The sequence below is a fragment of the Loxodonta africana genome, chromosome 24 (assembly GCF_030014295.1).
Source record: "Loxodonta africana isolate mLoxAfr1 chromosome 24, mLoxAfr1.hap2, whole genome shotgun sequence".
Classification (NCBI taxonomy): domain Eukaryota; kingdom Metazoa; phylum Chordata; class Mammalia; order Proboscidea; family Elephantidae; genus Loxodonta; species Loxodonta africana.
Window position 1 is genome coordinate 47857809 of NC_087365.1, and position 24085 is coordinate 47881893.

Consider the following 24085-nt stretch of genomic DNA (forward strand, 5'->3'; position numbering starts at 1 on the left):
GGTACTGGCTGGCAGGAGCCACAGGGGAGCCTGCTGGGAGTGAGGAATGTTCTCTGTCTTCATTTAGGTTGTGGTTACACAGGCATATTCACGTACGAAAAAGCACATCATGTTGGGCATTTGGGACCTATGCCCTTTACTGTCGGTTATACCTCAATAATAAAAATATTTTTTAAAAGTTACAATAAATTGTAATTAAAAATTGCAATAATTTTTAAAATTGTAATAAATAAATAGAAGGTACTCAGTAAATATCTCCTGAATGAGTGAATGAATGAATGCATAAAGAGCTTAAATTCCAACACCCCCAGGAAACAGTCACATAGTGACCTCAAGCAGGTCTCTATTTCTAAGCCTCAGTCCCCTTATCCAAAAAATTGGGCTTAAAATTTTCAACGTGCCAGGTTACTGTCCAAATTAACCAGAACATTTGGGGAGACATTTTCCCTGACTCTATCAAGTTCTCTGTGTGCTGTGAATTCTGGGTACCAGCCAGCCAGTACCACCTCTGACACTCCCCCTGCCCTGGCTCTCCAGCTCCTCAGCTCCCCTCGGATCAGGACCCACAGACCCCAAGGACTGAAAGCTGCTTCTTCTCAGAGGGTGAGGTCAGGCTAGAAAGCCAGGTCCGGGAACACGGGGCCTTAGCCATGCACACAGAAGGCCTATTGATGTCCTCCTGAAACTCCCCAGAGCCATGCCAAATGACAGCCCGGACCCATTACTCATCAGCCCAGCCGACACTCAGTGCCCAGTGCAGGGCAGGGGCCAGGGTTGCCAGGAGGGCAGCTGCAGATGCCAGGCTCCCGGGGGCACTTGGGAAAGGATTTTCCACGGGCTCCTGGCCAGGGCCTGGTGCACAGAGGTGGGAAGACAGGGTGGTCATGGTGAGCAAGGAGAGAGAATCTTGAGTTGGGGAGAGGAGGCCTAGGCTGACTCCCGCTGACATCCACAGGCACAGCTTGCCCATGGAACAGGGAGGTCTCTTGGGGCTGCAGGGACCAGGCCAGGTGACAGCCATGTGATGTGCCTCCCCCTCCAAGCCTCTGAGCACTACCCGCTCAGGGAGGAGAGTAAAGCTCAGGGACAACCAGGAAGGGGCCGGCCCCCATGTCCACACCTTGACGTTCTCCTCCGTGATGCCTTTCTCCGCCGAGTCCGCCACATTCTGCCGGATGCGATGCAGGAAGGCCTAGAGGAGAGAAACAGGGAGAGGTGAGTGTCCACACCTCCATTCTCCCAGGGGTGGCCCCAAAGGGTCACAAGTTCAAATGCCACCAGGCCCATGGGAGGTAGCAATCAAAGGGCACGGGCAAGGAATAAGGAAAAGCTTACTTTGCTTCACCTTCAACAAGCTGGAGTCTCCCTCCCTCCCATTCAGGGCACAAATGCTTACTGGGCATCTACTAAACACCAGGCCCTGTGCTGATACTGAACGTACTGTAGTGAACAATACAAAGCCTCTGCCCTCAAGGAACTAGAGCCAAGGAAACGTCCACACGACTCCTTCTTCACCTCAGGTCCCTCTCAGGCTACAATCATTTCCCCTCCTCCCCCACCCCCGTTTAAAATTTAACTTCTGAATAACAACAAGTTCACAGCTAAAAGGAGCCCTAGTGGTGCAACGGCCAAGCGCGAGGCTGCTAACCCAAAGGTCTGTGGCCTCAACCCACCAGCGGCTCCGTGGGAGAAAGACCTGGCGATCTGCTCCCGTGAAGATGAAAGAAAGCACAAAATCCATTGCCATTGATGGATTCTGACTCATAGCGACCCTACAGGACAGAGTAGAACTGCCCCATAGAATTTCCAAAGAGTGCTTGGTGGATTCGAACCGCCGACCTTTTGGTTAGCAGCTGTAGCTCTTAACCATTACCAGGGTTTCCCTGCCCCTGTAAAGATTACAGCCTAGGAAACCCTAAGGGACAATTCTACTCTATGTACAAGTCAGAATCAACTCAATGGCACACAACAACAACATGTGCCTAAAAGCAAACAATATAAAAAGTCAAAAATATGAAAAGACTCTCCCCCGCCCTGGCCCCCATTCATCCAGTCCTTCCCCACGCCCCATGGAAACCACAGTGCCTTGTTTCTCAGGTATCCTTCCAAAGAAGCTTTATGCAAACACACACGCAAGATGTGTTCATATTTTCCCCCATTTTACACACACAAAAATAGCATCCTACACTGCTGTAAGGAGCCCTGGTGGCACAATGGTTAAGTGCTTGGCTGCTAACCAAAAGGTCAGCAGTTCAAACCCACCCAGCAGCTCCATGGAAGAAAGACCTGGCAATCTGCTTCTATAAAGATTACAGCGTAGAAAACCCCATGGGGCTGTTCTACTCTGTTACATGGGGTCGCTATGAGTAGGAACCAACTCAACGGTCAACTCGATGGCATTTAACAACACAGGATACGCGGCATGACGGTTCTGCCGCTTTTTTTCAGGGGCGACACTCGTCACTGCCAACCACGCGTGGGAAGGAGGGAAGGCTGGTGGGCCTGGTATTACCAGATGTTCTGGGCTTTTTGTTGTTGTTGTTATTGTTTTACAAGAGACGCCACAAATTAAGATTTTTTTAAAGCAAAGCCTCCCAGTTTTTGAATGTTGACGAAAGCACCCTCAGGCGTTGTGAGGAAAGGGGACTGTGGAGAGACAAGTGAGGAGACCCGAGACGGTGGCCAGGCTCTTGGTGTGATGGCACTGAGCAGACGGAATGAAGAGCTGAGAGGGCGGTGGGGGGGCCTTGGGGACAGGCTGAACGCAGGGGTGAGGCAGAGGGCAGAATGAAGAGCTGAGGGGACCATGGGTGGTCCCTGGGAACAGGCTGAATGCAGGGACGAGGGAGAGGGCAGAATAAAGAGCTACTGAGGGGGCCAAGGGGGAGCCCTGGGGACAGACTGAATGCAAGGGCAAGGCAGAGAATGGAATGAAAAGCTGAGGGGACCACAGGTGGGCCCTGGGGACAGGCCGAATGCAGGGGCGAGGCAGAGGATGGAATGAAGAGCTGAGGAGACCATGGGTGGGCCCTGGGGACAAGCTGAATGTGGAGGCGATACAGAGGGCTCAGTGATGCTGCCCAGGAGAGGGAGACCAGGGCCGACACAAACTCCGCCTGTTTGCCCCAGTACTCAGGGCCTGGACCCAGGTTAATGTGCCAACAGCCATTTGGAGACACCTGGGAAAATAGATAAATGGTCCCGTCACAGCCACAGGGACCCCTGAGCTGCAGTGGCCTGTCAGTCACCCTGCTGGTGCAGCTAATTACAGCATGGGGGCTGCCAAGTGAGCCCATGGCGCCCCTGTCACAGAGTCAGGCTGTGGGTTAATGAAGAGCCCGTGCTTGTCTGGGGAGATCGCCGAATGCTGGGAGATAGAAGGGGACCCAGCACCCTGGGGCGAGAGAAACAGGGGGAGGTGGGCGGGGGGAGGCAGGCCCTCCACAGATGGCTGTCAGGTCCTTCCCATCACCCAGAGGGACGTCCACGACTGTAGCAAGGAGCTCAGCCACCCACACTCGGGTCTCTTATAGCAAGTCACAGAGAAGGAAGTCAAGGAAGCAAGGAAGGAGGTCCACACTCACTGCAGGGTGAATTTGGCCAGTTTCAGGGCCTGACAAGTCCACTCGTATGTTAACGAGCCCCAAGCTTCTATCCCCTGCCTGGACTTCGCCCCTAAAATTCTGACTCATCCCTCCTGCTGCAGACTCCACATCTCCACCTGAATGTCCCAGGGGCATTTCAAATGTACTCCATCCAAAACCTCATTCCTGCTCTCCCCTCCAAACCCCAATCACCACACCCTTCCCAGCCTGATTAATGACACCTCCATTAATGATTAATGAGTGACACCACCACCCTCCAGGGGCTCTGGCCCAAACCCCACAGCCACCCTGGACGCCTATCTGCTCTGACATTCCACGTCCAATTTGTCAGCAAACTGTATCACCTTTCTCGTCAACATATATTAAAAATCTGACCACTTCTCTCATGCCTGATTACAAGGGAAAAGCTCTCAACACTTCTCCATTAAGGATAATGTTGGTTGCTGGCTTTTCATATGCCCTGAATCCTACTGAAGATCTTCTCTTTTACTCCAATCTCCTTGAGGATTTTCATCAAGAAAGGTGTGTTCAATACAGGGGATGTCAGCACAACTGGACTAAACCAAAAGCAAAGAAGTTTCCTAAATAAACCAAATGCTTCAAAGGCCAGTGTAGCAGGGGCAGAGTTTGGGGACCATGGTTTCAGGGGACATCTAAGTCAACTGACATAATAAAATCTATTAAGAAAACATTCTGCATCCCATTTTGAAGAGTGGCGTCTGGGGTCTTAAACGCTAGCAAGCAGCCATCTAAGATGCATTAATTGTTCTCAACCCACCTGGATCAAGGGAGAATGAAGAACACCAAGGACACAAGGTAATTACGAGCCCAGGAGACAGAAAGGGCCACATGAACCAGAGACTACATCATCCTGAGACCAGAAGAGCTAGATGGTGCCCGGCTACAACCAATGACTGCCCTGACAGGGAACACAACAGAGAACCCCTGAGGGAGCAGGAGAGCAGTGGGATGCAGACCCCAAATTCTCATAAAAATACCAGACTTAATGATCTGACTGAGACTGGAAGGACCCCAGTGGTCATGGTCCCCAGACCTTCTGTTGGCCCAGAACAGGAACCATTCCCAAAGCCAACTCTTCAGACAGGCATTGGACTGGACAATGGGTTGGAAAGGGATGCTGGTGAGGAATGAGCTTCTTGGATCAGGTGGACACTTGAGACTATGTTGGCATCTCCTGCATGGAGGGGAGATGAGAAGGTAGAGGGGGTTAGAAGCTGGCAAAATGGACACAAAAAGAGAGAGTGGAGGGAGAGAGCGGGCTGTCTCATCAGGGGGAGAGCAATTGGGAGTATGTTGCAAGATGTATATGGGTTTTTGTGTGAGAGACTGACTTGATTTGTAAACTTAAAGCACAATAAAAATTATTTTAAAAAAAGAAAGGATGTGTTAGCTCCATTTTTAACTGAGAAAACAGGCTGAGAGGGCAAGGTGCCCAAAATCACAGCATTAGTAAGGGTTAAAGAGGTTGATTCCTAAACTCAAAGTCTTAACCATCCCAAGGGCAAGCGTCACATCCAGGAAATCTTCATGATCTGAAGATCCAGTTATCTGAGTCTCTGCAATTATAGGGCTGCAGAGGAACACAGAAATCCTCTTAATACAAAATTTTCACTAACAAACTGAGCATTTACATACTTAATCTCCACTCAAACTTCTCTCCCAGTGTAGCTTCAGGATCTCCCCCCGCCCAACCTGAAAGGACCGGAAATGGTGCTGTGAAGGGGTGGGACTACAGTGCAAATCAGACCCAAAGATGCAAGATTTCAAGAAGCCAATGAACCTGATGTTGGGGAAGGGGGAGATAGAGCCCAGAGCAATTGACGATTACAGGCAGGTTGGCAACACCAGAGAGGTGGGCAACGGAGACCGAAGAAACCAACAAAGCTAATGACAGGATGCACGTCAACAAGAAATGATCTGAGTGTCGAAGCATTGAGAGGCTGTTGAAAAAACAGACGATGCCCTGGTACAGTTTGGCAAAACCAATCCTCTTCATACGAGGGAGCTGGGAAAATCGCACACAATGTGAAGAAAGGCATACTGAGCTATCATACAACTTGCTGAAACATTATGCCCCCCCATCAACACATGATTTATTCTTTGTTGGCTCTACAAATTAACACAATTACATTCATGCCCTAAAATTTCTTGACTATAAGACAAATTCAAGATATTTTCCTTTTCTTTTTTTTTAATTTTTCAAGGCAAATTCTTAAGCAAATTCTTTTCCTCCATGATTTACCCTATTACTATTTGGTTCCCACCTTAAGTGAATTCGGTGAAGGGGTCTTTGCTTCTAGTCCAATTACCGTCTTGCACTGGAGAACAATCTAGGAGCAGAAAAAGTTCCTCATCCGTTCTTCTAAGTATTTAAATTCTGCCCACACTTCAGTTTAGGCCACCAGGAAGCCACCTCCCTGAACCACCACCATCTGAGTCTAGGACAGCCTTCCATCTTTCATTTCTCTCAAATTCAGTCTTCCTCAAAGATCTAGACAAAAACAGCCTTATGCCAAGCCTTCGAGTGTTTGCTTAACGTGTTTGCCATCAAAACATCATCTGCCTTGTTCTTTAACATCCCTTTTCATAAAGGTGGTAAGTTTACTTTAGATTTGTAAATTTGTTTGTTTTGTGTTTGTCAGATTTCTCATGTCCATTGGCCTACAGAGAAAATGCACAAACAGGTGAATAAAAGTGAGTGGACCTCTTGAAGGTTTCACATAGCAAAGGAAAAAGAAAAAAATCTGACCACTTCTCCCCACCTCCATGGCTACCCCCTGGTCCAAGCCACCATCTTCTCCTACCTAGACTAATGCAGTTGCCCCCTCCCTGGTTCCCCTTGCCCCTTAAAAGTCCATTCTCTGCACACAGACAGAGGAATCCTTCTAAAAATGTAAATCAGATCATATCATTCCATGGCTTAGGACTCTCCAGGGCTTCCCCTTGCACTTAAAAAAAAAAAAAAAACTCCAAATTCTTCATGGCCACAAGGCTCCCATGACCTTACTCCTGTTGGCCTCTTTGACCACACCTCCCAGCGCTCCACCCCCACATAATCTCCAGCCACACCTTCATTCTCACTGTTCGTCCCACCTGCCAAGTATGTTCCTGCCTCAGGACCTTTGCACATGGTGTCCCCACTAGCAAGATGTTTTCCCTAAGCTCCACCCAAGGCCAGCTCTTTCTCATCCATCAGGCCTTAGCTCAAATGTCACCTCTTCCAAGAGGCCCTCCTTGTCTTCATGCACTTACCACCTTTCCAACTTGCATTATGAGCCCATCTGACAAACAAAACTGAGGTTAAGTAATCTACACAAGTCCCTGAAGAAAAGGTCAACACAAGAAGAGAGCAAGGCTGGGCTGAAACCTTAATCCCTGATCCAACAGTAATGGCCAGATTTGGAAACTGGTGAGTTTGGGTTTAAACCACAGAGCCTCCTCCTTCGATCTCTGCTGCTGTGTGACCTCAGGAAAATGCATTAGCCTCTCTATTAATCTTACTCTTCCCAAATATGGAAATCACAGTAAAACCGTGACTACTTTTCAGAATATAACAGGATAAAGTGAATGGAAACTCCATGAGGGCAGGGCCCTTGCCTGTCTTGTTCGCAGTTATGTAGGCACATAGTAGGCACTCAAAAATCAAATGAACAGACAGCATGTGCCCAGTACAGTGCCTGACACATGGCAGGAGACTCTGGTCTTGCTTTTTGAAGGACAAGAAGTGGAAGGGATGGGGGCAGGAGTTCCTAGAGGATGTTTTAACCAGGCCAGTGATGCTGCCAGGAATTCAAGCCTCCAGCCTCCCAGACTGGAGGGAGACAAAGGCCCAGAGCAGCCAGGGAGGGCAGGAAGCTGAGAGTGTGGCTCGGCTGCCCTAGATCAGGGCTTCCTGTCCTGGTTTCTTCACACGAATGCAGCCACCACTATTGTGTGGGGACAATGAGAGGCTCGGGCCACCCATGGAGAAGCTGTAAACAGGCCATCGTGATGGGGACAACGGGCAGCAGGCAGCTCGTGACTTGGAAAGAATGAGGAGGCAGGGGCTCTGGGCCCAGCCCTCATGCTGCCCAAGGCACAGCCGGCTTTTCCAGGCGGCGTCAATGCCCTCCACACAGCAGGGCTGGTTAAAGGGACCCTCCAGGGTGACTCCAAGGCTTGACAGCTTTGGACGCTCGGCCAAAAATGACTCCCCTCCTGGAACCCTCCCTTAGAAACAGGGCCATTCTCAGGCTTTCCACTCCCTCCAGTCTCTGGGTCTTTGCCCTGTCGCACCCCTGCCTGGACCACGTCCCCCTCATCTCTCCCCAGGGCCTCCTCTTCTTGTGAATATGATGATGAAAAACTTGAAGGACACACAAAAGGAGAAAGAGAAAAGATGACGAACGCCTACAAATTTCTCACTACCCAGCTCTGGCAAATCTAAACGTGATGCCACATTTGCTTTAAACCGTTTTCAAAAAGAAATTTGAGTCTAGGGGAGGTGCAGACTGGGAAGGGGCACAAGGGAGCGAGCCCTGGGGGTGCTGGGAATGTTTTATACCTTGATCGCAGTGCGGTTACACAGGTGAATAATACGCAAAGCCTCATCCATGTGATGAGCTCACTTTACGCAAGTTACTGTGCGCATATCAAAACTATAATGAAGAAAAAGGAAGCAATGAATCGTTACAGAGAGAGGTGAGCCATCTGTGTACCTTCCCTCCCTGCAAGGTTCCCACTACTCTGACACAATGCTCCTTATCCCCACGCATGTCCTTGTCTGTTTACCATGCACATGGGTAACTATAAGGTGGCACAGTGGCTAAAAGCTATGGCTCCTGACCAAAAGGTTGGCAGTTCAAATCCACCAGCCACTCCTGGAAACCCTATGGGGCAGTTCTACTCTTGACACAGTGGTCCTTATCCCCACGCATGTCTTTGCCTGTTTATCACACATATGGGTAGCTATAAAACAGTAGAAAATACTGTCCTGCATGCTTACAGCATTGCTATGAATGGCAGGCTTCCAGCCACTTGCTTTTCTTACTCAACACCGTCTTCCACATTTATTCACGTTCATACCTACACCCGGCAGCACCTGCGGTCTGGGCCCCGCTCAACTCAGACCTGACCCACCCTTTGGTTCATGACCTCCAGCTGCCAGCATCCTCATCTCCTGGATTGGGGCCCTCTCTCATGAGCAGGGCAGGCTGGAGGTATGAAGGGATAAGACCCCTGGTAGCAACCCTCAAGTGGTGACTGACAGGAGCAGGCATGCAAAGACAGGTAAGGAAACTGAGGCATGCATTCTACACTGATTTCCAGAGTGTCCTGGTGGGATTAAGCTCAGTAGGATTATCAGGCAGAAGTAACCTGCCTGGTAATCAACTTTTCTTGGTTTTCTTCCCCGCCTCCCTCCTGCACTCTCCTACCGATTCTTCCTGGGGTGACCTCCCAAGAAACCACCTGCCCTTGAAGCAGTCTCAGGATCTGCTTTTGGGGGAACCCACACTATGACAGACCTCTAGTTGTCCATTTCATTGCTGTGCAGTGGTAGTGCAAGGGCTGACAGACATTTAGGTTGTTTCAAATTTCCTTGCTACAATGCTACAACAAATAAGTCTACTGGGGCCGAGGTGTGCAAGTTTCTCTAGGTTAATGCCTGGTCTACTAGAGCACAGGTGTGCAAGTTCCCCTAGGTGATACTTAGGTCTCCTGGTGTTCAGGTGGGTGAGTTCCTCTAGGGGTATATCTAGGTCTCCTGGGGCACAGGACAGGAAGGTCCCCTAAGCACATACCCAAGTCTCCAGGGGCACACATGAGCAAGTTCCTCTAGGTACGTATCTAGGTATGCCAGAGGTTAGGAGCATGGTCAACTTGATTACGTAATGCCAAACAGCTCTCCAAAGTCACACTGTACCAGTCTACACTATGACCAGCAGTGGATGGCACTCCCACTACTCCACAACCCAGACCAAGACCCCCACGCTCTCATTCACTCATGCAATAAGCATGTGTTGTTACAAGTTTCTCTGAACCCTTGCAACCAGCCTTCTGGGTAGGCATTTTGGTCCTATTTTATAGATGAACAAAACTAAAGCCCAGAGGTTGAATGGCCTAACAGAGGTCAACCAGAAGAAAACCAAACGAGCCAGGCTTGAACTCAATATTCTCTGATTGCTGTTTGCTGCTGGGATGGGGGGATAGGAGAGGCTGCTCACTGGGCTCATGACCCAAGTGTCTCCAGTCCCCAAAGTTCTGGTCTGAGCAGGAAGACATTCCAGGATCGATTAGCGATGTCTGCCATGGCTGTGGGAGGGAGAGAGGTGGCAGGATTATTCATCTGCAACCTTCAGAGCTTTCCTACTTAATCAAGGAGCCCAGAGAGTAAGAGGCTGGTCTGAGGTCAAACAGCAAGTTGGTGATAAAACAGATCAGAACCAGGTCTCCTGATGCCAGGCCAGTCTTGCCCCTACCCCTCCTTGCCTTAGACCAGTGATTCTCAACCTGGGGCAAGTTTACTCCCAGGGGACATTGGAGACAATTTTAGTTGTCACAAAGGGGGAAGAGGCCCTATCAGCCTGTAGTGGGTAAAGGCCAGGGATGCTCCTAAACATCCTACAATGCACAGGACAGCCTCCACAACAAAAAATTATCTGGCCGCAAATGTTAACAGTGGCAAAGTTGAGAATCTCTGCCTTTAAAAAGGTTCTTATTAAAACCTAGGAAAAAATTCAACCCATTTTCCTGGCTGTATGACGGGACCTTTTCCTACCCACTCTCACTGGCCTTATTACATGTCAGGCACTGCTCTGTTTTAAGACCCCCAACAACACTAGGTGGTAGGTACTTTTACTATTATGCCCATTTGTCAGATGATGTCACTGAGGCCGAGCGCAATAAAGAGCTTACTCAAACCCAAACAGCTAGTAAGTGACAGAGCTGGGGTTCGAACTCAGGCAGTCTGGCCTGGTAATAAGCCCCCAACTCACCCCCAACATGCGTCATCAGTAAGTAACTGTGGATAAAAAAACCGCATAAGCCTTCAAAACCGGTAGCAGCTGCCCTTTGAAGACCTCCTGGGAGCCTCCATCTGTCTGGAACCTGTGGCCACAGCCTTGGAGAATAAATATCTCCCCAGAGGTTAAAAAAACAAAGGACAGAAAGAGGCCTTGAAGTCGCTCTCCAAGACCGACACCAGCAACCTGATAGGCCACAGAGGGGCCCCCAAGGACATCCCCACATTGGCCAGGGTGACCTCACCAGACATATGGCGAAACCCGAGAGCCAGGGACCAGCCGGGAGGGTGGGGAGTGTAGAGCGTCACAAGGATCACATAAAGGGGGTGCCTGGAGGACCCCATCTTCCACGTGGTCTGGGTGACTAGGTGTCCAGGGGAACAGAGTGTCATGGAGCCCAAATAACAATAATGGCATGGTAATGACAACAGCAGACCATTTTAGAGTGATCTCTAAGCATCTGTCCATGAACTTCACCTGTTCTCACCTAGTTCATCCTCATGGCAACACTCAAAAGCCCGAGCCCTCAGCCACTCTCATATTCTGCCTCCTTAAGAGGCCCAGGCCCTTCCGGAGTTCAAAAAGAGTTTCTGAGAACAGGAAAGGCTTTTGAAAGAGTTGGGGGGCCAGAGAAGAACTTGGGGTCCTAGCCATGTCTGTGGCCTCTGCAGGGAAGTACATGTGGGTGTGGGCTCCTGCGGAAGCAGGCTTGGTGTGAAACAGCCTCCAGGTTTCATTGGGGGTCTGTACTTGGCTCCTCAGCCCCCTTCTCTGACCTCAGATTTTAAGATTAAAGACTATTTCTCAGCAGCTCTTGGAGCTAGGTGTGGCCATGTGACTAAGTTTGGACAGTGGGGTCTAAATGGATGTATTATGTATACCATCTTAGAAGTATCCTTAAGGGGGGAGGGGGCAGACAGGGTTTTCTTCTACTATTCCTCCTTCCTACAGTTTGTACTACACATTTGATGCCTGGAGGTTAAGCAGCCATTTTGTACCATGAGGTTGCAGCCACGTGTTAAAGGCGATGGAACAGCAATACAGAAGGCACTTGTGTCCCTAATGATAGTGAAGCCACCACACCTGCCCTGGGTGCCTATAACTGCATAAGAAAGAAAGAAATCTCCCTCTTAGTTAAGGCATTATTACCTGGGTTTTATCACTAGCTGCTGAACGTAATCCTAATAGGTAGAGTGGAATTCTTGGTAATATCAATTTTCTCTTTTTTCATTTCTGTTTTTTCCCAATTTTCTATAACGGGGGTCTATAACGAACATTCTACTTCTAAATCAAAAGTCATTTTCACATAAATATATTTTTAATTTGGGGGTGCGAGAGAGATTATTAACCATACCAGGCTCTCATTTGCCCACCCCAATTATCACTACCTCAGCATCAAGGGAGACCTGGCTATACTGCTCTCCTGGAAGGCGTGTGTCCCTCGAGGGAGGAAAAGTGGCTGGGACAGAGCAGCAGGGGTCATGCAAATGAGAGGCCAGAAGGCTCTTTTTCTGCAATAGAGTCTCTGGGTGCCCATCCCTCCTTCTCTGTGTTGATTGTGGAAACAAGGAGGTCGGGTGGGAAGTGCCCTTCCTGCCTGGTCTCCCATGAGCTGGCCTGGAGCTTCCACAGCCTGGGGGGTAACAGGAGACCTTCTCTCACCCACAGCCAACACCACCACCCAGGCAGAGATTAAAAACCCCTGCTACCCACCCATTCTCAGCAAGCACTCCCTTTCATGAGGCAGGACTAGGGGCAGAGAGTCCCTGATCCAGGCCTGGCTTTCCCAGAAGGCCCAAAACTCAGAGCTGAGAAGTCATTTCCAAGGAACATTACATACTCAGTCACAAATGTACCCTGAGGGGGTTAGGAGAAGACGGCATCCCTCTTAGAATGTGCCATGCCTTGTGTAGCACATGATGAATTACACCTGTGTGGTTCTACTGTCACATGGGGTCACTATGAGTCAGAATTAACTCGACAGCACACAACACCATAAGCAATTTGTATCACTATATTGTGGACTGCACAAATATATTGCATTGTATTGTCTTTAACGAGTTAATTTCTTGCTATAAGTACTAAAAATAAGCTATAATTGAGGACTCTGTATTGTTTCATGAACATACCAAGCCCCATCCCACCTCAGGGCCTTCGCACTTGCCGTACTTCCTTTGCCTAGAACATTCTTCCTCCACATATCCACAGGGCCCCTCTCTCATTTCATTCCCATCTTGCATCAAGTGTCACTTCTTCCAAGAAGCCTCCCCCAGCCATGCCGCACTCTCCATCCTTTCATCCTCCCTTATCTCCCCTGCAGGTCCCTGGTGGAACAAATGGTTTGTGCTTGATTACTAATCTGAAGATTGATGGTTCAAACTCACCCAGCAGCACTGTGGAAGAAAGGGCTGGCAATTTGCTTCTGTAAAAAATTACAGTCAAGAACACCCATGGAGCAGTTCTCCTCTGTAATACACAGGGTCCCCATGAGCTGGCATTGACAACAATAGGTTTAGTGTGTTTGTTCTATCACCCTTAAGCACTTAGCTCCATCTGCACATATTTATTCTTTGTCTACTTCTTTCCCCTGTAATACCAGCTCTAATAGGGCAATAGCTTTGTTTCATTCACAGAGCATCATCCACTGGGCCTGGACCCACAGACCTGTGCCGGGCACACAGCAGATACTCAACAAAAATGGGGTCAGCTGGTGAATGATTATCAACTCAGGCACAGCACAGTGCCAGCCACACAGAAGCCACTCAATAAATCCTCAATAAATGACCATGGAAGGGGCAAGCATTTCAAATTCCATTTTGCCCTGAACCAGCTGAGAGTAGGCCCCTTTTTGCTGGCCTCTGGGTATAGGAAGCACAGTTCCTTGGACCTACAAAAGTATTAACCAGGACCAAACCAAACCCGTTGCCATCGAGTCAATTCTGACTCAGAGCGACCCTACAGGACAGAGTAGAATTGCCCCACAGGGTTTCCAAGGAGTGCCTAGTGGATAAGAACGGTCGACCTTTTGGTTAGCAGCCATAGGTCTTAACCACTACACCACCAGAACTCCAACAAACAAAAACACTGGAAGCCTTAAAATAGGTATCTATTGGCTGCTATTATAGATTGACTTGTGTCCCCCAAAAATGTGTTGTAAATCCTAACCCCTATACCTGTAAATCCCAACCCCTAGACCTGTGATGGAGCCCTGGAGGCGTAGTGGTTAAGAGCTCAGCTGCTAACCAAAAGGTCGGCAGTTTGAATCTACCAGCCGTTCCTTGGAAAACCCTATGTGGCAGTTCTACTCTGTCCTATAGGGTCATTAGGAATCGAAACTGACTCAACAGCAACAGGTTTTTTACACTTGTGATTATAATCCCATTTGTGAATGGGTTTTCTTTGTTTCCTTAAAGAAACAGTATTAGCACAGGGTGTGTTTTAAGTCAACCACCTGTGAGAAATAAAAAGAACAGATTAGGCATAGAGAAGCCAGTAGAGATGGGGGAAAATAGATGCCACACTACATGAAGATCACCAAGGAAGAGATGCTGGAAAGAGACAAGGACCTCCCCCCAGAGCCAACAGAGAGAACGCCTTCCCCTAGACCCAGCACCCTGAATTTGGACTTTTAGCCTCCTAAACTGTGAGAAGGTCATATTTTGGCTCTCGTGGACTTCCTCTGATTTTCTTCAGTTTCAGCTTGAACTTGCATATGAGCAATTGATGATCTGTTCCACAGTCAGCCCCTGGCCTTGTTCTGACTGATGATATTGAGCTTTTCCACCATCTCTTTCCACAGATGTAGTCAATTTGATTTCTGTGTGTTCACGCTGAAACTGAAGAAAATCGGAGCAAGTCCACGAGAGCCAAAATATGACCTTGAGTATATCCCACCTGAATTTAGAGACCATCTGAAGAATAGATTTGACGCATTTAACGCTAGTGACCGAAGACCAGACGGGTTGTGGAATGACATCAAGGACATCGTCCCTGAAGAAAGTAAGAGGTCACTGAAAAGACAGGAAAGAAAGAAGGATGTCAGAGGAGACTCTGAAACTTGCTCTTGAGCATCAAGCAGCTAAAGCAAAAGTAAGAACTGATGAAGTAAAAGAACTGAACAGAAGATTTCAAAGGGCCTCTCGAGAAGACAAAGTAAAGTATTACAATGACATGTGCAAAGAGTTGGAGATGGAAAACCAAAAGGGAAGAACACACCCAGCGTTTCTCAAGCTGAAAGAACTGAAGAAAAAAATTCAAGCCTCGAGTTGCAATAGTGAAGGATTCCATGGGGGAAAATATTAAACAATGCAGGAAGCATCAAAAGAAGATGGAAGGAATACACAGAGTCATTATACCAAAAAGAATTAGTTGATATTCAGCCATTTCAAGAGGTGGCATATGATCAGGAACCAATGGTACTGAAGGAAGAAGTCCAAGTTGCTCTGAAGGATTAGCAAAAAACAAGGCTCCAGGAATTGATGGAATATCAATTGAGATGTTTCAACAAACAGATGCAGTGCAGGAGATGCTCACGCATCTATGCCAAAAAATATGGAAGACAGCTTCCTGGCCAACTGAGTGGGAGAGATCCATATTTATGCCTATTCCCAAGAAAGGTGATCCAACCAAATGTGGAAATTATAGAATGATATCATTCATATCACACACAAGCAAAATTTTGCTGAAGATCATTCAAAAACAGCTGCAGCCGTATATCAATAGGGAACTGCCAGAAATTCAGGCCAGTTTCAGAAGAGGACGTGGAACCAGGGATATCATTGCTGATGTCAGATGGATCCTGGCTAAAAGCAGAGAATACCAGAAGGATGTTTACCTGTGTTTTATTGACTACGCAAAGACATTCGACTGTGTGGATCATAACAAACTATGGATAACACTGCGAAGAATGGAATTCCAGAACACTTAATTGTGCTCATGAGGAATCTTTACATAGATCAAGAGGCAGTTGTTCAGACAGAACAAGGGGATACTGATTGGTTTAAAGTCAGGAAAGGTGTGCGTCAGGGTTGTATTCTTTCAACATACCTATTAATCTGTATGCTGAGCAAATAATACGAGAAGCTGGACTATATGAAGAAGAATGGGGCATCAGGATTGGAGCAAGACTCATTAACAACCTGCGTTATGCAGGTGACACAACCTTGCTTGCTGAAAGTGAAGAGGACCTGAAGTACTTACTAATAAAGATCAAAGACCACAGCCTTCAGTATAGATTCCACCTCAACATAAAGAAAACAAAAATCCTCACAACTGAACCAAGGAGCAACATCATGATAAACGGAGAAAAGATTGAAGTTGTCAAGGATTTCATTTTACTTGGATCCACAATCAACAGCCATGGAAGCAGGAGTCAAGAAATCAAGACGCATTGCATTGGGCAAATCTGCTGCAAAGGACCTCTTCAAAGTGTTGAAGAGCAAAGATGTCACCTTGAAGACTAAGGTGTGCCTGACCCAAGGCATGGTATTTTCAATCATATCATATGCATGTGAAAGCTGGACAATGAATAAGGAAGACCAAAGAAGAGTTGACGCCTTTGAATTGTGGTGTTGGCAAAGAATATTGAATATACCATGGACTGCCAAAAGAACGAACAAATCTATCTTGGAAGAAGTGCAGCCAGAATGCTTCTTAGAGGCAAGGATGGCGAGACTGCATTTTACATACTTTGGACATGTTGTCAGGAGGGATCAGTCCCTAGAGAAGGACATCATGTTTGGCAGGGCACAGGGTCAGCGGAAAAGAGGAAGACCCTCAACAAGGTGGATTGACACAGTGGCTGCAACAATGAGCTCAAGCATAACAATGATTGTTGTGCACAGGGTCGCTATGAGTCCGAACCGGCTCAACGGCACCTATCAACACCAACAACAACAAACTGTGAGAAAATTAATTTCTGTTTATTAAAGCCATCCACTTGTGGTATCTCTGTTACAGCAACACTAGATAACTAAGACAGCTGTGCTACGAAAAGCTGGGCTGTCATAATTGCTGGATCTTGGTTTAAATGTCAACAAAGCACAAGTGACATCGCCATGTCCAATACCCATTGGCTCTACTCCTAGCTACGTACACACAGAGGAGGGCAAACATGGGCTGTGGGCACACTCTAGTAGGCTGACCATGACAGGGTGTCTTAGGCTGGTTCCCCCAGAAGCAGACCCTGAGACAAAGCTTTGAGTGCAAGTAGTTTATGTGGGAGGTAATTAAAGCAACCACCAGCAGGAGAGAGAAGCAGGACAGGGGAGGGAAGGCAACAAACCAGGAGCATAATGTCAAGCAAGTTACCACTGTGGGCAACTAGGGCTCAATCCCTTTGAGGAACCCTGAGAGACAGTATAGAGCAGGGACCTCCGAGTTAACCCCCCAGGGGGCAAGAGAGCTGGGGCAATTATACACCAACTCCTGCCAGTCACTGAGGGCTTTGGGGGAGACACTAATCCCCTGGTACTTCAGGTCTGCCCCATGAGGGGCAAAGCTGCTCAGCTGGCCAGAGAAAGCCTTCAGGTAAAGGAACGCAGGTGATGGTGGCAGGAAGTGCCCTGAAGTGTCTGAGGCGCCAAAATGGAGCCTCCAGAAGAAAGGAAGTCTAGGGCTCAGTGAGAGAAAGAGAAGGAGAAGAAGAGCAAAACATCTCAAAGGGCTGGGTCTGCTCCAAGGCAAAAGGCAAGCTTTGCAGAGGGAAGGCCATACAGGCTGGTCTAACTCCTGGGATACTGACATATGTCCTTCCAGGCAGGGATGACATTCCACTGGTATGTACCAGGATGGCCTTACTGGCTGTTAAAAACACTAAAAATCTCTCAGTGTGGGCTGGCTGAGGTCAGAGCAGGCGGCTGAGGAGCCAAGGGCAGTCCGGGTCAGACCTGGAGGCCGTTTCACACTGAGGCCGCCAAAGCAGGGACACACTCCCCTGTGGAGGCCACAGACAAGGCCACTACCCCAAGTTCTTCACCAACACCCCAACTCTTCCCAAAACCTGCCCTGTTCTTACAAATTCTCCTTCTCAAACTCAGAAGGGCACCTCACATCTGACGGAAGTAGGACATGAGAGTCACTGAGAGCTCAGACACGGGAGCTGGGCCCCCTGGTTCAAATCCTGCCTCTGCCTCCTTATTGCTGTGTGACCTAGACAAGTGACTCTGCCTCTCTGTGCCTCATCCATAACATGGATCAAGATAATGAAATGGCCGAAATCATAGACTATGGAATAATGCAGGCAAACTGCTTAGATAAGTAAACTCAAATCCCAGCTCTGCTGCTTATTAGACGTGTGACCTTGAACAAATTACTTACCTTCTCTGTGCCTCAGTTTCCTCCTCTGTAAAAATGGGGGTAAAATGAGTATCTGAAACACACAATTACAATGCAGACTACAGAAGCCAACACATACAACATATGCTTGGTACACAGTAAGTGTTCAATAAAGCGTTAGCTATTATTACTTCCACCCTGAATTTACAGAGCATCCTGAGGGACTCTAGGCCCTGGTATCGATATGAACCTGTCCTGTTTCCTAAGGAAACCTCTAAAATTGGCCTGAGCCTTTGCAGAACTCCAACTGTGTGCCAGCCTCTTTTACATAAACCCTGCATTATTTCTACTCATTGTTATTTGTTCTCTTCATCCCAATCTGCACTATCATGGACTGCTTGCTTCCAGGGCTCCTGGGGTCAGAGAAGAAGACTCATAAACTGTGGTGTACTACCGCATCATCATCATCACCACCACACAAAGCCACTCGCTGTACCACCTGCACACCCTCCACCCTGCCCCATCCTCTCTGCAGACAGTCAGCCACGAGACCTCAGAGCCCGAGCCTCTCTGAGTCTATTTCCTTATCTGAAAAATACGGGGCAGTTGTTGAGGTTTAAGCAAAATGACACAGGTAAAAACTTAGTAACTATGAAGACTTCTTGGAAGAAGTGGCGCTGAGGCTGGGGCAGGAGGGATGGGTTGGACCAGTAAAGGGAACAGGAAATTGCCATGGTTATATTCAAGGGGGAAGAAAGTCCTTTCTGAGTACGATCCATCCAACTAGCATCACCCGGGACCCACTGTGCGCAGCACTGAACTGGGTGCTGGAGACATAGACAAGTGAGACATGATCCTGCCATGGGAGGAGTCAGTCATTCCCACATGCATCCAGTTATTCAGCAAAGGTTTACTGTGCACCTGTTATGTGCCAGGCACTGTGCTAGGTGCCAAAGACACATCAGTGAACAAATCAGACTGAATCCCTGCCTCACGGAGTGGTGGTGGAGACAAATTATGTATTGGTTTTAAAATAAGACAGCAGGTATAGATGAGGACTATGAGGGAAAATAAAGCAGGATGAGGGGACAGAGAGGGTTGGGGTGGGCAGAGGGGCTGTTTCAGAGATGTTCAGGCAGAGCGTCTCTGAGGAGAAGGCATTTGAGCAGACTGAACACTCAGTAACTGCAGTGAGAGAGCAGGCCTCCCAAAGTCTCAGGGAACAGCATTCTAGGCAGAGGGTACAATCAGTGCAAAGGCCCTGGGGCACTTTCAGACCTTCCAAGACCATCCTAACTAAATTACCAACCCGCTGCCCCTGCTCTATTTGCTTCACAGCCACTGTCTCTATCGACACCATTCTATGTGTTCATTTATCAATTCACTGTCCATCAACCCCACCAGAAGGTCAGCTCCAGGAAGCCTTAGTCACTGTGTGTCCCCAGAATGTAGGACTGGGCCCAGCACACGGTTTGTTGTTGTAGCTGCCAACAAGTCAGTCCCCAGACTCATGATGACCCCATTCACAATGGAAGGGAACACTGCCCAGTCTTGTGCCACCCCCATGACTGGCAGTGGCTCAGGCTCCTGTCGATCCATGTGGTTTTCACTGGCTGATTTCCTGAAGCAGATCACCAGGCCTTTGTTCCTAGTTCGTATTCATCTGGTCTAATGTGTGTCAGAGTAGAGCCGCGCTCCATAGAGCTTTCGATGGCTGATTTTTCGGAAGTAGATTTCCAGGCCTTTTTTCCTTTTTTTGTACTTTAGATGAAGGTTTACAGAACAAGCTACTTTCTCATTAAACAGTACACATATTCTTTTATGACACTAGGTAACAACCCCACAACATGTCAACACTCTCCCTTCTGGACCTTGGGTTCCCTGTTACCAGCTTTCCTGTCCCCTCCTGCCTTCTAGTCCTTGCCTCTGGGCTCGTGTGCCCCTTCAGTCTCATTTTGTTTTATGAGCCTGTCTAATCTTTGGCTGAAGGGTAAACCTCAGGAGTAACTTCATTACTAAGCTAAAAGGGTGTCTAGGGGCCACACTCTTAGGGTTTCTCCAGTCTCTATCAGACCACTAAGTCTTATCTTTTTTGTGTGTGAGTCAGAATTTTGTTTTACATTTTCTTCCAGCTCTGTCTGAAACCCTCTATTGTGATCCCTGTCAGAGCAGTCGGTGGTGGTAGCTGGGCACATCCTAGTTGTACTGGACTCAGGCGGGTGGAGGCCATGGTAGATGTGGTCCATTAGTCCTTTGGACTAACCTTTCCCTTGTATCTTTAGTTTTCTTCATTCTCCTGTGCTCCCGAAGGGCTGAGACCAGTGTTGTATCTTAGATGGTCCAGGCCCCTGGGTGGACTCTAACCTCCAGTCTTTCAGTTAGCAGCTGAGCGTATTAACCATTTGTACCACTTAGGGATCCCCTATAGGCCACCACATGATAGACTCTCAATGAATATGTGTTTAATTGATTATCAATCATCTAAAATAGATTCCCCCCATTCAACTTCCAGGCCCTGAAAAAAGGTGCCCAGTTCTCACCCAGCCCTGCCCCATTTCCACCACAGAGGAAGTGAAGCAAAAACTAAGTTGCCACAACCTACCGTCAACAGGCCTGATGCAAGAGTAGGGGAAAAGAGGTGGGGACCACAGAGGGGAAGTGACACTCCTCCCCCACACGATCTTCCCTGACCTCACCAACAACCGGCCATTCCTTCAACAAGACTGAGGCAGTGCCTCCGATGCAGAACTAACTCTCATGGGTCCCAAACTGGCGGTCCACAGGCATGTTGAGGTTGGCCTACAGGGGGCTTTGAGAAAATTTGGGCCTAGGTTTGAATTTTAGATTTCAAATCAAAATCCCAATTCCCAGCATCTTTTGAAAAATCTGACACATAGTCTCAGATGCCCACAGGGCCCAGGCAGCTGGAGAATCTGCAGTGGCAGCGACCACCTTTACCCCAGACAGGTGCTCCTGTTTTCACCACCCAGCCTGTTGCTCGTGTGTCTGCCCAGCCCTGTGGGCATGGGAGTGTGAGACCCCCGTTCTAGACACAGGCATGGCAAGCGTGAAGCCTGCCCACATTCCCCCACACCCTTCCCTAGTGCAGACATCACCACTGGAACACAGCTCTCTTTCCCACAGAGTCTTCCCTATGCTGTTCAGAATTTCTTTGCCCTCATAGTTGTTGCTGACACCCAAAGCATGGTCTGAAATCCTTCCTATTCTAACCCCAGCTTCTCCCCACTCCCTTGGTTTCCTCAGCTTTTCTTCCTGAAGAATGGGCTAATCAGGGAGGGATAATAGCAGGGCTTCTCAGCCTTGGTGGAGTCCCTGGGTGGCACAAACAGTTAAGCGCTCAGCTGCTAACCACGCCTTATCCTAACTTACCTAATTCTCACAGTACCCCTGCGAGGTAGCCACCATTTAAAAATAATAACAGCTGTTACAATGAGAGGAAACCCTGGTGGCGCAGTGGTTAAATGCTACGGCTGCTAACCAAAGGGTTGGCAGTTCAAATTGGCCAGGCGCTCCTTGGAAACTCTATGGGGCAGTTCTACTCTGTCCTATAGGGTCGCTATGAGTCGGAATCAACTCGACAGCACTGGGTTTGGTTTGGTTTTGGTTATAATGAGATGTAATTCACATACCATGCAACTCCATTTAAAGTGTTCTATTCAAAGCCTTTTAGTATCTTCATATAGTTACGCAATCATCACCATAACCTAACTTAAGAACATTTTCCTCACCCCAAAATGAAACCTCATACCTATCTGCGGTCAGGTATCATTTTTATACCCCCGTTTCACAGAAAAAGAAACTGAGACACACAGAGGCTGCCCAGGGTCACATTGCCAGCAAGTGACTGAGCCAGGAGCTGGACTCAATATTTGGCTCCAGAGCCCCCTTTTCCCAACTATTCTGTAGAGCAGTGGCTCTCAGCAGGGGTGATTCTGTCCCCCTGCAGGGGACATCTGGCAATGTCTGGAGATATTTTAGTTCTGTCAACTTGGCGGAGGGGTGCCACTCACATTTAGCAGGCAGAGGCCAGGGATGCTGCTGAACATCCTACAGTGCTCTGGATGGCCCCCCAAAACAGAGAAATTATCCAGCCCCAAATGTCAATAGAGTAAAACAACAAAAAAATTGCCATTGAGTCGTTTCCACCCCATGGCAACCCCTGGATGTCTCAGAATGGAACTGTGTTCTGTACATTTTCTAGGGAGTAGGTCTCCAGGCCTTTCTTCTGAGGTGCCTCTGGGTGGATTCAACCATCCACCTTTTGGTTAGCAGCTGAGCATGTTAACCATGTGCACCACCCAGGGACTTAGCCGTCTTGGCCATTATCATCAGCATCAACCAGTGCTGATCTGGGCCTGTGTGAGCAGGCGGCTGGGAAAAAAAAGCCTGAAGTGACCAAGAAGGTGGTGGCTGGGAACGGCCCAGCTTTGGATAGTATTTCCCGCCAGAATGTCTCAGACAAAGCTAACTAAGCCACTTGGGGGCCCCAGGATGCAGGGCGGGGTGGCTGGACGTCCAGGGGTCCCCGTGCCTGTCTGCAGCAGGACAATGGGTGGAATGCGCTCTCCACGCAGCATGGCTGACACTTGACATATGAAGACAATGACTTTCAAGAGGTTTTGTTTTTTTTCCTCGATCCAACTTTTTTTTCAGTCTCCTCAAACAATTGTTCCTGCGTTGGCGGGTGAGCGGCCCCCACCCCACCCCACCAGTTTGTGAGGGATTGTGTTTGCAGGGTCAGGAAACAATGCACAAAAGTGAGAGAATGTAAAAATAGTGGCCTTCAGGGAAGTGGCTGGGGAGAGAGGGGCGCCGGTTTATTTTTCCCAAGCTCCTGCTCAGGCCCCAGGGAAGGAACTCCGATGCAGTTTGGGGGTTCTTAAATTTAGGGAGTGTAGGCTATGTTTCCACTGCTTCCCACACATTGCCTCATCCCAGGCAACCTCACCCCCATTTTACAGGAAAGGAGACTGAGGTTCTCAGTGAATGAAGTGACAGCCCTAAAGCACACAACAGATAGAGCTAGGATCTGACCTCTGGGCTGGCAGAGTCCAGCTGCTGACCTTTGGCCACATCTACTCTGACCTACTCTGGTGCTCTCAGCTTCTCTGACCACCCACTTCCCACTCATCATGGCATCACTTTGTTAAAGTCACCTCCCCCAAGCTCCACAAGGGCAGGTACTTTTGTCCCCTGGGCTCAGCACAGAGTCTGGTCTGGTCTGGCCTTCTGGGGCCAGGAGGCAAAGGGAGGGAGGCCTTGCATGGAGACGAGGCAGAAGGGGGTACAGAAATCCTGGGCACAGCCCTTGACCTCTGTGGTCAGCTGGATAATGGTCGCCAATGATGTCCACATCCTAAGCCCCAGAACGTGTGAATATGTTGCCTCAGTTTCCCCACCTGCACAATAGGGACAACGCAGAATCCACCGCTCTGGACCTGCTGGCCTAGTTTTCAATGTAGCCCTGCCACAGACTGGCTAAGTGACCCACTCCCACACTCTGTCCTTGGTTCTCTCTTCTGTAAAATGGGGATAAGGGTCAGATGAGGAGATGCCCAAGGACCCCAACTCTGCACTCTAACCACTTTCCCCCTACCTTCTGGCCAGGCCTGCAACAACCAGCCCCACCCCACAGCTTACAAGGGATTTTGTGAGTCTTTCAACAGCTTCTTCCCTCGGGTCCTTGACCATGGCCCAGGGAGTCCAAGAGGGGAGAGGAGAGGAAGGCAGGGAGAGGGGATCAGAGAGGAGCCTCCCCCCAAAAAGGCCCTAAAGCAGTGAGGGTGAGGGCTCTGCTGAAAGACAAGCCGGGGTCAACTACCGGTGGGGGAACGTGTGCAAGCATCTGAACCTCAATTTCCTTTTCGGTAAAAGTGAGATTCAAACACCTACCTCAGAAGATAAAGCACGATAATGAACCTAAACTTCAGCAACGTGCCTGGGTAAGGCCTCATTAAATGTCAGCGCTTACTATTACCATCATTGATATTTTATCTGTCAGCAAATCATGATAAAAGAACACCTCCACCCCCAAAATAGAGACATGGCGCTGCATTTTCCTGCCATCTCCCCGTGACTGTGTGTCTCACCCCGCTCCAGCCACACTGGCTATTCTGCCTGTTCCTAGAACACACCAGGCTCCTTCCTACCTCAGGCCTTCGC

The 24085-nt window shown here is 48.7% G+C and overlaps 1 protein-coding gene across 4 annotated transcripts in view; it reads right to left on the reverse strand.

The window, feature by feature from the left end:
• Nucleotides 1-24085, reverse strand: part of PREX1 (phosphatidylinositol-3,4,5-trisphosphate dependent Rac exchange factor 1) — a 221784-nt gene that overhangs the window by 134070 nt on the left and 63629 nt on the right. For all 4 annotated transcript variants that reach the window (XM_064276180.1, XM_064276179.1, XM_064276178.1 and 1 more), the window contains exon 2: nt 1121-1192. In XM_064276180.1, the coding sequence (XP_064132250.1) occupies nt 1121-1192 (72 nt within the window). The remainder of the gene's footprint in view (nt 1-1120; nt 1193-24085) is intronic.